Source organism: Theobroma umbraticum, unplaced genomic scaffold, assembly GCF_002168275.2.
Source record: "Theobroma umbraticum cultivar Fairchild unplaced genomic scaffold, ASM216827v3 scaffold_4.1, whole genome shotgun sequence".
Taxonomy (NCBI): domain Eukaryota; kingdom Viridiplantae; phylum Streptophyta; class Magnoliopsida; order Malvales; family Malvaceae; genus Theobroma; species Theobroma umbraticum.
This window is the reverse complement of record NW_018397258.1, coordinates 6756192-6769690: the sequence shown is the minus strand read 5'-3', so window position 1 is coordinate 6769690 and position 13499 is coordinate 6756192. Positions and strand designations below refer to the sequence as shown.

At 37.3% G+C, this 13499-nt stretch overlaps 3 protein-coding genes across 4 annotated transcripts; all 3 read left to right on the top strand.

Annotated features, from left to right (window-relative positions):
- The first annotated feature begins 785 nt into the window (after positions 1–785).
- LOC110414051 (non-specific lipid transfer protein GPI-anchored 26-like) lies at positions 786–1821 on the top strand. The gene is made up of 3 exons (XM_021425110.2): positions 786–1206; positions 1325–1372; positions 1490–1821. Exons 1-3 carry the CDS (start codon positions 873–875, stop codon positions 1618–1620), a joined length of 513 nt encoding a protein of 170 aa, XP_021280785.1. The 5' UTR covers positions 786–872; the 3' UTR covers positions 1621–1821.
- Positions 1822–3127: 1306 nt separating this feature from the next.
- On the top strand, positions 3128–7565 carry LOC110413433 (Galactose oxidase/kelch repeat superfamily protein). 2 transcript variants are annotated; one of them, XM_021424228.2, is made up of 3 exons: positions 3128–3484; positions 4296–4650; positions 6128–7565. In XM_021424228.2, the coding sequence occupies exon 3, from the start codon at positions 6210–6212 to the stop codon at positions 7245–7247; it is 1038 nt and encodes a 345-aa protein (XP_021279903.1). In that variant the 5' UTR covers positions 3128–3484; positions 4296–4650; positions 6128–6209; the 3' UTR covers positions 7248–7565. The 2 variants fall into 2 exon arrangements, with proteins under 2 accessions (XP_021279903.1, XP_021279902.1); XM_021424227.2 differs by lacking the exon at positions 4296–4650 and having other exon boundaries at positions 3129–3484; positions 6128–7563.
- Positions 7566–7680: 115 nt separating this feature from the next.
- TRM82 (Transducin/WD40 repeat-like superfamily protein) lies at positions 7681–10912 on the top strand. Its single transcript, XM_021424226.2, has 10 exons — positions 7681–7952; positions 8076–8240; positions 8353–8533; positions 8698–8754; positions 8841–8911; positions 9223–9301; positions 9412–9471; positions 9829–9929; positions 10028–10088; positions 10406–10912. Exons 1-10 carry the CDS (start codon positions 7765–7767, stop codon positions 10790–10792), a joined length of 1350 nt encoding a protein of 449 aa, XP_021279901.1. The 5' UTR covers positions 7681–7764; the 3' UTR covers positions 10793–10912.
- Positions 10913–13499: the final 2587 nt, after the last annotated feature.

The window sequence follows — 13499 nt, the reverse complement described above, 5'->3', positions numbered from 1 at the left end:
AAAATACCAAATGCCACCTTAATGTACACTGTTAATGTATTAACTATTAATGCATATAGTAATAAAGTAATGATCTTTTAATTTGGTGATAGTAAATGTTTTTAAGAGAAATAAATATCAGGATGAAATAACTCACGAGTAGTAACTAATGAAAATACAGCAAAAACAAAAAGGAAACTTGAAGAACTTTAAGAAACAGCAGTAATTTAGCATGGTCTTATGAACATGAGCAGGTAATTAGTTTGAAACGGATCCGGGTAGTATTCAAGTTTCTGATCCTAATAAACACCACCCAACCGACCTTTTCTTTTCTTTATTCCTTTAAAGGAGCCCTCTTGGATTTTGCGTCGCTGAATTTATATTGTCTTGGAAAAGAAATGTCTATGTTGCCTTTATCAGGTTGATTGGTGGATTCGGGAATTTCTCGCTTCCACGTGTTCATTATACACCTTTCAAGGAAAATACTCTCCCCGTAGCCTTGCATATAACAAAGTAGTGGGTATAAATTCTTTTAACCTGCTTTAACAGAAAAGAAAAATTGATATCTGATGCATTACATATTCTTTAAAGGAGTGCAACCCACCATCTGAAAAAAATAGAGAGAGACTTTAAGGCTGACTTTATTAAAAACTCATTTTATAAAGTTCTAAATTTAGAGTTGTTTACCTAAGAATCTCTTATGAAGTAGGAAAAGTTGGTGAACAATATAAAGCACAGCTGCCTCCCTTTGGTCACGTTTCCCCTTTATAAATCACACCCCCTGTCTTCTCCCTACAAGCCACATACAATAGTCCATTGACCCAGACTTCCCTCACTTTTAACATTTCAAGACTTAAACTCCAAGTTGTCACAAGCAAATCCTACAACAAGCGATGGCAGCTAGAAGCATGATGGAAGCAATGCTTGCGGCGGTGGCTATAGTTGCAGCGACTTTATGGACAGGAGCTGTGGCACAATCAAGTTCAAGTTGCACCAGTGTGCTCGTTAGCATGTCTCCATGCCTGGATTATATACAAGGAAACTCATCAAAGCCATCTTCTTCATGCTGCTCCCAGCTTGCTAATGTTGTGAGGTCACAGCCTCAGTGCCTCTGCGAGGTCCTTAATGGTGGTGCCTCATCACTTGGAGTCAGTGTTAATCAGACTCAGGCCACGGCTCTCCCAACAGCTTGCAATGTTAAGACTCCCCCTGCTAGCCAGTGCAATGGTAAGAAAATTAAGTTTCCTTAGCACTCCCTATTTAGCAAGGAAAGAAAATTCTCTAAACATTTCTGCTCTGGTTCAAGTTCTAAGTTCTGATTGATTGATTTTATGTTAATCTACAGCTTCTTCTCCCTCCGACTCCCCATCAGGAACATCAGATTCTCCTTCAGGTATAAGAAGTAACGACTGCTTTTAACTTGCTAACATGTAAATTTTGGAATCCCAATAGCGTTAGCTACAATTCTATAAATTAGACTAATATGTACATGTTGGTTCTGTTGGTACAGGTGGTGCGTCTAAGACTGTTCCAACAACAGACGATAGCACATCAACTGGGAACTCCACTAAGCTCTCATTTTCAAAGCTCTTCGTCTTGCTCTTCATTGCGTTCCAGGCTTCAAGCTTTATCACCGTCTAAGCTTCCGTCACATTATGCCCCTGATGGACCCTCTGTTACCACCATTTAAGTAGATACATAGGGAGTGCAGTTTTTTCTTTGTTGATTTTCAATGTGTCATTAAATTATTTGGAGGAATAATTTATTGGGGAATGTATTGGGTTATTTGGTTTTCTTCAGATTTCTAAATTCTAATAAAAATATGTTTTGCATTTTCATAAATATAGCATGCTTAGTCATAAGATCTTGAGAGTGAATTATCACTGGTGTACGAAGCAGCGGCATAACTTCCAGATTGAAATCGTAACGTCACGCTCAGAAAGCAAAACTTAGGACTTAAGGCACGTTGATGGTAACCTAGACGCTTTAAGAAATGTCGCTGGGCACATTGAAAAGGAAAAGTTAGTACGAATTTGACAGCTAAATTTATGAGGAGTTTCTGGTCAAAGGCGGCTCCTGGCCAAAGACTCTGGGTTTGGTCCAGGGTTGGGCCCGAGCAAATACCAACCCAATACACAAGGGGTTAGCGAAAATTAACTTTAGAAAGTCGTGTTTATCAATCAATTAGGTCAAGTCATCAATCAACATCAATATTCAAATACCATCAATATAGATATTGATCCATTTGAGATGCGAGCGAGCCAAGAAATTAAACGCCATGCACCTGCACCTAACTTAATTACAGTACTAATTCATTCATGTACAAAGAGAGAGAGAGAGAGTTCACACCCATTTGCATCGCTGCTACGTATTTATCAGTGTGCATCAGTAAATGTCAAATTAAAGCCACAAATTTAATGATTTTCTTTCTTTTTGGGTGCATATTTGCTTCAAGATATGCATCTATTTTACTAGTACTCTAGTATTGATATGTAGACCATAGGCCTATCTAATCCTCCTTAGGCCTTTCCTTGATTGTTTTCCGATAAATTCAAACCCGATTACTAGTAATTAGATTTTGCTAAATTAACTACATTACCGAACTCACCCAATTTAAGTCCTTGGGACTCTGTTTTTTTTTCAAGATATATTCTTTTGAGATTTAATGCATTTACACCTATTATATATATATATTTCTTTTTCTTATCAAGAGTATTATGCTTGAAGTATGACTCTCTACCCAATCTACCCAATTTTTGAAAATTAATATTATCATCGCCTAGTTATTTTTATCATAATACATTAATTTTTTTTATGAAAAAATGGGTGCAAATGTATCCTAAAATTTTATCTTATGTTGAAGTAAGAGTTGGGTAGCCCTTTGCTTGTACCAAATGGCTACAAGATAGTAGATGCTTTCTTTTCCATAGTGTGATTTTTAAATGCTTAGAAAAGAAAACAATAAAATAAATAACCAGTAGGAAAATGTCAAAAAATAAAGGGTCATTTTCAACACGTGCCGTGTACGTGTCAACGAAAAATGAAATCAGGGAGTAAAGCAAATGCCATCCGAAGTGGAATATCCACACGCTTTATTCTGTTTGTTCTAGAGAGGTACCCTAAAATTAGAACCAAATTGTTTTTTTATTTGAGGAACCCTAAAAAAGAGTTTTCGTAAAATAAAAAAAAAACATCTTTATTCTTATATATATATATATATATATATTTTAACCAAAAGTCTTTATTACTACTTCCAAAAAAAAAAAGTCTTTATTACGTTCAATCACATAATCAAACTGCAAAGAAAAAAAGGAAAAAGGAAAAACATTGTTTTTGTAACTCAGCGTTTCCTTAGCTGTGAAAAGTTTCTCTCTCTCTCTCTCCGTCGCATATTTTCTCTTCTCAGGCAATTACACGCTGCCGTTTCGCTTCCTCTCTTCCCTCTCTCTCTCTCTCAACAACGAAGCTCAAATCTTTTTCTTCTTTGCGGGGTCTTGGCTTTCAGGTAAGGCATCTTCTCTTTGTTCATTTCAGACGCTTTAGAATTTGAGCCATTTTTCTTCACTTGCCTATTTTTTAACCGATATTTGTTGGCAATTCCTTAGAATTTGAATTTAATTTTCAAATTACGGAATACCCTTTCTTCCTTATGCTGAATTATAAGTGGGGTTTATATGAAAGTGAAGGAACGTTGGTTGCAGTCCTTTTTAAAAGCAAGTTTCTTTTTGTTCATATTGCTGAAATTTTAGGGTTTTGTTCGCAATTTGATGTTTTGATTTTTCCTGGGTTAGGATTAAAAAGTTGATGAAGTGAAATAGAAGTCTCTTTGTCTGTGATTGTGAAATTCGGTTGATTCGGGGCAATGAAATGTATTCTGATGCCACTTTTGTTTGTAAATGTGCTAGATTTTGTGCTTGTCGTTTGTGGAAATGTGTCCATTTTACTGTGAAGTCAGGGTTTTGGCGTGGATCATATTTTGATGTCGGAATTGCTGCCTTTTTTCTTTTTAATTGCTTTTGCTTATATAAATATTGATACTTGAACAATGTAAAGATATTATCCTAGATCTTTAAAGTTTCTGAATTCGTATGCATATATTAGTGGTAGCTTGTAGTCGAAGCTTATTGCAATATAATTTCTGATCTGGGTTTCTGTTTGAGCCAAATTTCACGAAATATATATTATTTGTTGTCTGTCGAATTCAGTGCATTATCATTTGTTAGATAAGTCTGCCTGAGGAGAAGAAAATAGATTGTTTGTCAGTCATTGCAGTCTAGGCTCTCAGCTATGGTAACTTTTCTGCTATGTTTTTGCAGATAAGTATAAACTGATGTGTTATACAGGTAGGAACTGGAATTCAGTTTGAATGTTAATTTATTTCTTGGAGGATCTTCCAGAGTTTTCTGAAAGTACTAGCTTTCACAAGTGCTCTGAAAATGAGTTGAAGGACAAAACTTTATAATGACTTGCAATGTTAGCGTTTTAAAAGGTTGGGCCGTTGAGTTAAGTTCTCATTTAGAAACAATTCTTTGGTAAGGGTTTTTTACTGTAAAAATTTGGATAACGCCGGAAGTCTGAAATCCATGGACTAAAATTCTTAGCTGGGCTCCATACTTGACATTATACATTTGCAAATTGTAAATCCAAGTATCCAATGGTGAATATCTGAAGGTATTATCCATATTCTTCCTACTTGCTTAGAAGCTTGGATGCAAAAGATGTGTTAAATCAAATTCTATTTCTGAGATTACTCATTGTCATTATTTGAACTCTTCCAAAAGGTTGTTTTCTTCCATCCACCCCACTTCTTTTGTTTGTCTTCCCCTTTATGAGTATTCTGGATTCTCTTTCCTTTCCATCTCTCCATCTCTTTGTTAAGAAAATATCTTCTCTCAAGAGGAGAAAGCTAATGTTGAAACCAAGACAAAACTTCTGGGCTTTGTTTCAGTAATTGTGGAAGGTGCATTAGTTAAGCGATTAGTATTTTTTAAGATAGTAGGCTGGAAGCCTCGCATTTGTATTAATTATGAGATGGTAGATATACATGAGACTCCTTTTGTTGTTTCTACTTGATTTTTTTTTATCTGAAACAGAATGTGGTGGGCCATTCTTTTGATAAAAATGCTGCTTTTTTCCAATAAAGCAACTTCCTTGATGGTATCATACAGTTGTTGTATGTTTTGTTTGATGGAAACACTGTGATAATTAGAATGTCAAGTTTTCCTACCTCTTTGTTTCTTATTTGCAAATATTTCATGCATACTGCAGTCTCAAGCATGGAAATGAAGTCTTAGGAAGTTAAATTGCATGCTATTTTATCATATTAGTAAGTATGTTACATGCAGGTAATTTTCATTTAGGCACATTTGTCTTTTTGGGTTAATCAGTTGGTTTTTCCGTCATTTTTTAAACCACCAAGTCTTTTATGCTTCTTCAGGCACTTAAAAATTGTTGACAAGATGATTTCTTACACTGGGAACTCTTGGTATGAAAAGTTCACCAATGAAATACCCCTAGATATGTTGTTGCCATGTCTGCTTGATCATTAGTTTTCATTGCCATAAAACAAAATATGCAACGGAGCTAGTTATTTTATTTCAACATAAGGACCGTAGTTCAAATTTTTTGTTCATGAGCTATGTTGCATAGACAAATGAAAAATGGATTACAATTTGTTGTTTGCTTTGGGTATTCAAAAAGGAATTTTATTGTGAGAGCATGACTTCACACTTAAATAAACATAACTGCATGAAAAAAAAAAGTTTCTATGTTTACTCCCAAGGTGACGTTGCCCACGTTGAAAGTGATATCTTTTCTTTCAGAGGAATTTCAATAGCCTTTGGGTGTCTTTTGGAGAATTTTACTTGTTAAAGGGAGGATTTAAATTTTGATGTTATAGTTGGTCTTTCTTTTTGTTTCACCTTCACACTATGGGATGATTGCTACCTTTTTTGCCGATGTTGGTGACACTGAGATGGTGCCTAACACTGCTATTTTCTATGATTTCAATAATTCTAATTGTACTGCAAATGCTGTTGAAAACCAATGCTGTCATTCTTTTCATTGGGATCCGACTGGACTTTAATTAACATATTATTTCTGAAATTCATTTGGTTCTAACACACAAGTTCCAAATTTGCTCTTTCAGATTGTATATTCCACTGCTGTGATTGACATAGCAAAAATTTGTTTGTGAAGAATCGCTGGAATCAGATGAAACCTTGGTTAGTATGTCTGGATTAATTGAAGGTCTTCCAGATGCTGTTGCCCTTAGGTGCATAGCGCGGGTTCCCTTCTACCTTTATCCTAAGTTGGAGCTTGTTTCTCGCTCCTGGAGAGCTGCCATTCATAGCCCTGAGCTGTTTAAGGCTCGACAGGAGGTTGGCTCAGCAGAGGAACTTCTGTGTGTGTGTGCCTTTGATCCAGAGAATTTATGGCAGATGTATGATCCTCTCCACGACCTTTGGATTACTCTTCCTGTCCTTCCCTCAAAGATCAGGCACCTTGCCCACTTTGGTGTGGTCTCAACTGGTGGAAAGCTGTTTGTGCTTGGTGGTGGGAGTGATGCTGTTGACCCATCAACTGGTGATCAAGATGGGAGTTTTGCGACTGATGAAGTTTGGTCATATGATCCTATAATGCGTCGGTGGGCTCAACGTGCATCTATGATCTTACCTCGTGCCATGTTTGCATGCTGCGTTTTGAAGGGAAAGATCATCGTTGCTGGTGGCTTCACCAGCTGCAGAAAATCTATATCGCAAGCAGAAATGTATGATCCTGAGAAAGATGTGTGGATTCCAATACCTGATCTCCACCGCACTCATAATTCAGCATGCTCAGGATTAGTTATTGGAGGAAAGGTGCATGTCTTGCACAAGGGATTATCTACAGTGCAAGTCTTGGACCATATGGGGTCTGGGTGGACAGTGGAGGATTATGGTTGGCTCCAGGGTCCAATGGCAGTTGTACAGGGATCCCTCTACGTGATGAGCCATGGACACATTTTCAAGCAGGAAAAGGAAGTGAGAAAGGTGGTGATTTCTGCCTCGGAGTTTCGTAGGAGAATCGGGTTTGCGATGACCGGACTAGGAGATGAAATTTACGTGATAGGAGGGGTGATTGGCCCTGACCGATTTAATTGGGATATCAAACCAATGTCTGATGTGGATATCTTGACAGTTGGCGGTGATAGACCGACATGGCGACAAGCAGCTCCAATGACAAAATGCCGGGGAACAATTTTTGGTTGTACTCAGCTAAGAATTTAAGTTTCTCACTGGTTTTTTAGAGCTGTTGGTTTTGTTGTGAAAAGTGTACTCTTGTCGAGGCATTGAATTCCTCCTATTGGAGACGAGAAATGATCGTTTTATTGGCTACCTTATTTTCGTTTTGTAAGCCATTAATATTCTTTCGCCTGGCTTTTTGCCCTTTTCATTGTTCCACTCCATGCTCAAGCTCATGCATCAAATATAGCTACGTCAATAATTACTTTACTTTTCAATCAGTGACAATTAATTTTCCTCTCTTAGGATTTCACTGGACAACCATTTGCTTATTCAACATCCTGTGTATGATCCAAACTCTTCAATAAAAACCATACTATTGTAAGTAGAAAATTTTTTCTTTTCTGTAATAAATGACTAATAAATTCCATTTAAACAAATACACCTTGAAGATGGGCCTATAACATAAAAGCCCGATGACTTGAAAGCCCACCGGTCAGCTTAAACACCACTAAAACCCTAGAGACCTCCGTCGTTTTAGTTTCGACGGTGAGGCGCAAGCATGGAAGATCCTCCGATTGAAGAGTGTGAACACGACGACGTCAACAAAACGGAGCAAGATACTCAAATCGAAGAAAGTGAACAAAACCATAGAGACGTGGAAGTTGCTCCCGCCCTTATTGCCGTCCACCCGACCCAGAACTCCGTTGCAGTCTCTGTCGGGTCGGACCTTCGTGTCTTCAATCTACCGTAAGCAGTCTGTTCCCCTCTTTTTCACCTCCTGCTCTCACACTTCAAATCAATTTTTGTTTACTCAAATTTCGTAAAGAAATGAGCTTTTTGTTTTTTTTTTTTTAATTTGGTCTTTCGCAGAGAAGATTGCGCTGTTACTTTGGTGGATGAATCTGGCGGCGCTTCTCATAATGATTCAATAAGAACTATTAAATATGGAGCAAACGGAAAGCTCTTTGTATCTGCTGGAGATGACAAGCTTGTCAAGGTTTGGTCTACCGAGTCTTGGCGCTGTATTTCTACCGTGTAAGTTCCTAAACAAACCAACTGGCTTTTCTTCTTCTTGTTCTAATTCTTGTTGTGTTCGTGGAAAGCTTACTTTATGTTAGTGATGAATTATGACTACACTAAATGGCAGGTATTCTGAAAAGAGAGTGAGTGCTCTTGCCGTAAGAAATGATGGTCTTCATGTTTGTTTTGCTGACAAATTTGGAGTGGTTTGGGTGGTGGATCTTCCAGGGGTTGATGGAAGTGAAGCTCCTCTTAACAAGAAGGCAGTTCCATTGCTTGGTCATTATTGTAGTATCATTACTAGCTTGGTAATTGAGTGGCTATTCTGAATCCTATTCAACGTGCAATGTCATCTGTGAAATTCATTGTTTTCCACTTTCAAGGATTATTACCACTTTTATTGGTACATACTTGTTGTTGCCAACATGGTTTGCCTGATAGATGCCAAATACTTACGGTGTCCTATTTATAGGAGTTTTCACCAGATGGACGGTTTATTGTTAGCGCCGACAGAGATTTTAAAATTCGTGTAAACCATCTTTGTCTACCCTTTGTGTAACCACTATAGTTTATTGCTTGATAAAGCACTATTTTACGTGATCTTTCTATTGACAGGTTACAGTGTTTCCCAAGAAGCCATTAGATGGAGCTCATGAGATTCAAAGCTTTTGTCTTGGTCATAAGGAGTGAGTGAGTTTTTATGATCACATGTTTCTCTTGCATTGGTGTGATTTGTACATAATGGAATGGTACCGTATGCGGTTTTTTGGTTTAAGAGAATCTCTTTTGAACAAAATTTTAGTGCTGAACTACAGGGCATTGGCATGCCCATACTTGCTTGATCCCTAGTCAAGTGCTCAAGTAGGTTGATTATCTAACTGTGCAAAATACTCTTTAGTAACCAGATATGATATGTATCCATTATTTTCTCTGAGAAATATAGAATTCTATTTCTATAATTAAAGATAGGTGCTCATTTAAATTAATCTGTTTACAGGTTTGTTTCTTGCCTTGCCTTCATTTGTACTCCAGATTACTTGCAGGGTATTCTTGTGTCTGGAAGTGGTGATTCAACTGTGAGTATTAAGAATTTTGTTTAATTAATCTGCAAAGTTGTTTTCATCTTGTGCTTTAACTTTTTAAGTTGCAAAATTCGGTGAAAAATCGACTAGTGTTGCTTCTTCAGGTTCACATGTGGGATGTTATATCTGGATCCCTTCTTGATACTTGCGAAGTTGGTGCAAAGGTATCTCTCTTGTTATGAATTTGCTGGAGATTCCTGATGATGTTTTGCTAATCTTGGAAAAAATATCATTCAACTCTGTTGTTCATAGATCCCCTTGGTCTCTCTTTCTTCCTCTTCCTGTCCTCTAAAAGAAAAGTTTCTTTCTTTAATTGTATTAAATGACTGCTTTTCCATTTTCCATTTTCCATAAAGAAACAATGGGGAAAATGATTGTGGAATCTGAGTTTTGGGTACATTGATTAGAAGGAAAGGCAATTGGTATTTTGAAAGCTCGGGTGCCACCACTATTGGTTTTATTTGGATTTTGTTGTTATCCATTGTATCTCACTTGGTTTTACTTGTACTTGCTTATTGAAGGCAGAACAATTAAAGTTTGATGCAAGTGAAGCTAACTGTTCAACTGTTACTGACATATGCACAATCCCAGATTGTACCCTTTTTGCAGTGGCCATTCAAAGGTGAGATTTTGAGTATTCTGTATTAGTGATTTTCTCCGCCTTCAATGATTCGTGTGTTTGTTTAATTATCATAACATGCATAGTGTTCTATGTTCTAGTTTGCCAGGAATAATGTTGTTGAGCTGCAACCTTCCATCTCGGACTCTTTCTGTTGTCAAGGTAAATTCTATAACTTAAAGCAACAATAGAACGACTTTTCAATTGTCTAAAGGATGGTTTTGCTTGTATACCTTAGAGATCTGTTTCCTTACCTTTGCTTGACATTATATAGTAATCTGCAATTTTCTTATCCAGGTCAGCCTTTTACCCAATTCAAATGTGGCGCAGAATTTCTTTGTCCTGTTATGATAGGGTTTTCCCTGAGTTAACCAAACTTTCTGGTTTATCCAGAAGAGGCTAAATACCTAAATGCAGAAGTATGATTACTGAAATGCACAAGTAACTAATATTTCGTGTATATCTGTTGATTTTGACAGGTGGTTTCAATTGTGGGGGAGAATTTCATTCCTACAAGCCTAGGCAGTACCATTTCTGGAGGATTATTGTGGATGGTAACAGGTGCCTCTAAGTTGAGTGGTTCTGATCACTCGTCTTTGTCACGAGTAAAAGTGATATCTGGTTTTAGAAAAAGCAGTCCCGACTCATTGGAGCAGGAGCCAGTTGTGCTGGGGGATTGTGAAATACCTGGTGGAGCAAAACTGCTGGAGAAGTTGCAGGGAAGTATTTCAATTGATGAAAAGGTGTTCTTGGCCGCTGCCGAAGCTGTGAAAACAGCAATGTGCAATTTGTTAATTAAGAAGCAATATTCTGTGGAGAAACGAGAGTGTAGAAAGAGAACCAGAAATGATAAGAAAATGAAGTAAAACCCATTTTTGCGGCGTTTGCCTTGTAATTGAGTTTTGTGAGCGTATGACATTGAACTGCTTGTACCATTAGTTATTTATTCATCACCATAAGAAAGTTTGTCTTGTAGTTTTCTGAGATATCAGCGAAGTTGGTATGCATGATTGATGATGGAGTGTAATCACGGATGCTTTTGAAGACTTTTTGACCACATATCGAAAATAAGAGATGTTAAATTAATCATCTTTTACAGGTAAACTGTCCATTCCCACAAACAAAACGGTCTATCTTGTCATTCCGAAAGAGATCAGTTTGGTGTGGGTTTGGACCGGTGAGCAAGGCTTACAATTGGGTAAAGCTTAGGTTAGAGAGAGAGATGTAGAAATTTGAACACGTCTTTGAGCTATTGCTTTTTAGCCCACTGTTTAGGCATTGACCCGGAAAGAGTAAGCTCTTGCATACAGCAAACAAAACAAAACGGTTGCGTTAGAAGCACAAAAGTCTGATAAGACTATAGTTTAGGCAATTAGAAAATTATCAATTGATCATATGGTTTTCTACGTTTTTGTCATGGCTGGGGAGATTAGGCACTTGGCCGGAAATAATTAGTTTAGGGGGCCTAGGGATGAGGGTCTGTTTAGCTTAGCCTTATGCTGGTGGGTTTATTATTAATTAGACAATATGGTGGCTTATTTGCCTCGATGAAACGGACAAAACCGTGTGGGAATTGCCTACTGAAGATCTTGATGATCTCGTCAATTTGGATACTCAAGGAAAAATTTTAATACTAATAATTAAACTTTTGGGGAGAGAGAGAGAGAGAGAAAGTAGATTTTTTTTTCCTTTTCTGTTTCTATTTGTTAAGAGAAGGAAGAAAATAAGGTAAATTTGGGAGTTGGTTCAAAAGTTACAAGACTGATGGAGTTACTGTAGGAATTTGCTTCAGAAATAGCTTTTCTATTACTATTTATTATTATTATTAGGGTAGATACTAGCTGGTATAAACGTCATTATCAAATTCTCCATTTCATTAACCTCTTTAGATCATGCTAAAGTCTAGTTACTTGTCTTTGAACCCCATTTAACATCAATCTATGCTACGTTTTGCTGGTATAACTTTTTCTTGTTTTCCTTCATTTGTCAATCTATGCAACATATTACCACAAGCTCACAACCAATACTAGGGTCTGGGCCCTAAGCCTAAGGCTAGGGCTAAGGCCAAGGCCGAAGCTGCAACCTTCAGCTTGGCACTTCATGTCCTGAAGGCAGCTAATCACCACTGACACTTGGATAAAAAGATTTTTTAAATTTGTCTTTGGCTACACAAATTAAGAACAATCCACTCGATTGAAGGGCCCCTTGTGCCGGCACCGTTGTCACCATCTCTCCTCAGTCTTCTCGTATGAGTGAACAATCAAAAGCCCGATCAGCCAACAAACAAATTGCATCTTCCAATCCTCAGAAGTAAAAATTCATTGTTTCATACACAAAAACTTATTTTGGGGGGGGAGAGAGAAAGAACAGGCTCTGCCACTTTAGCTGAGAGAGGGGGTGATCATCTGACGAACGACAACTTCCGTGAGGGGAAGTGGTCCTTTTTACTCTCCTTCCTATGCCGTATGGCCACGTGGCTCCGCCGACAAGTAGAATCATGCCACCTAAGTCTTTGGATAATTGGGGTATGATGGAAAGGGACGTGGCTGTGAAAGAAATTCATGGAGTAGATAAGGCTAGTGATATGCATCGAAGAAAATTAGGTTTCATGGTGACACCAACCATACACTGAGAGAGACCTTTTGAGTTTCTTCAAAGAAAAGCACCATGCTTCTGTAACTCTCTAATCATCCAAAAGGAAAAATGCCAAGGATAATGCTTCCTTCGTATTTTATAATTATCCTTGTTTCTAATTTTTTTTGGAATCGCTGAATCTCAAATAATATATATATATATATATATATTTGAAAAGTTATTAAAATTGAAGACAATTTGGAATCTGAAAGACCTAAGTTTAAAACACAATTGACTGAAGGTGAGATGAAGAGATGAATTATGGCTAGGTGGCTAAACCAGGCATCTTTGTGACATTTAGCACACTCAAATGATGCTCTAAAGGGACATGGGAAGCCTTCTTCTTCTTTTTTTTGGGTAAGATGTTTAGATTAGCAGGACAGATGCTCCATCTCTATTAAAGTTCCTGCAGGAATAAAGGTTTCCCCCTGTAGCAATCCTCTTTAACCATCAAAAAATATATATGTTGGTTTAGTGGGCTGACAGAATTTTGGGATAGTGCCAAGGAATGTAGGTAATCTTTACTTTTGTCTGCCTAAATAACAGTGTTTTGCCTTTCCCAAACTTTTTGGTCAATCAAAAGTAAAAATAGTTGAAGTCATGATAATAATAACAGTAAAAGTAAAAAATTCCCCAGAGTTTTCGTTCGAAGTACAAACCACTCAAGAAAGGTGAGCATTTCTTTCTCAAACTCTACCAAAGAAGACAAACAAAAACCCTCCAACATTGTACTTCCAAAACCAAGCTAACTGACCCAGGTTCAAACAAACTTCATCCCTATGTATGCATATGGTTCATTGTGAAAATGTTAGCAACTCGTACAGAAGAAGTGCCTTTATTTCTCTTACGAATATTAACTTAACCATTGGTGAATTTTAACAAGTAATTACATAAGTGAGTGCATGACACCTAACACTTTATAATGATTCATTGTGTGCT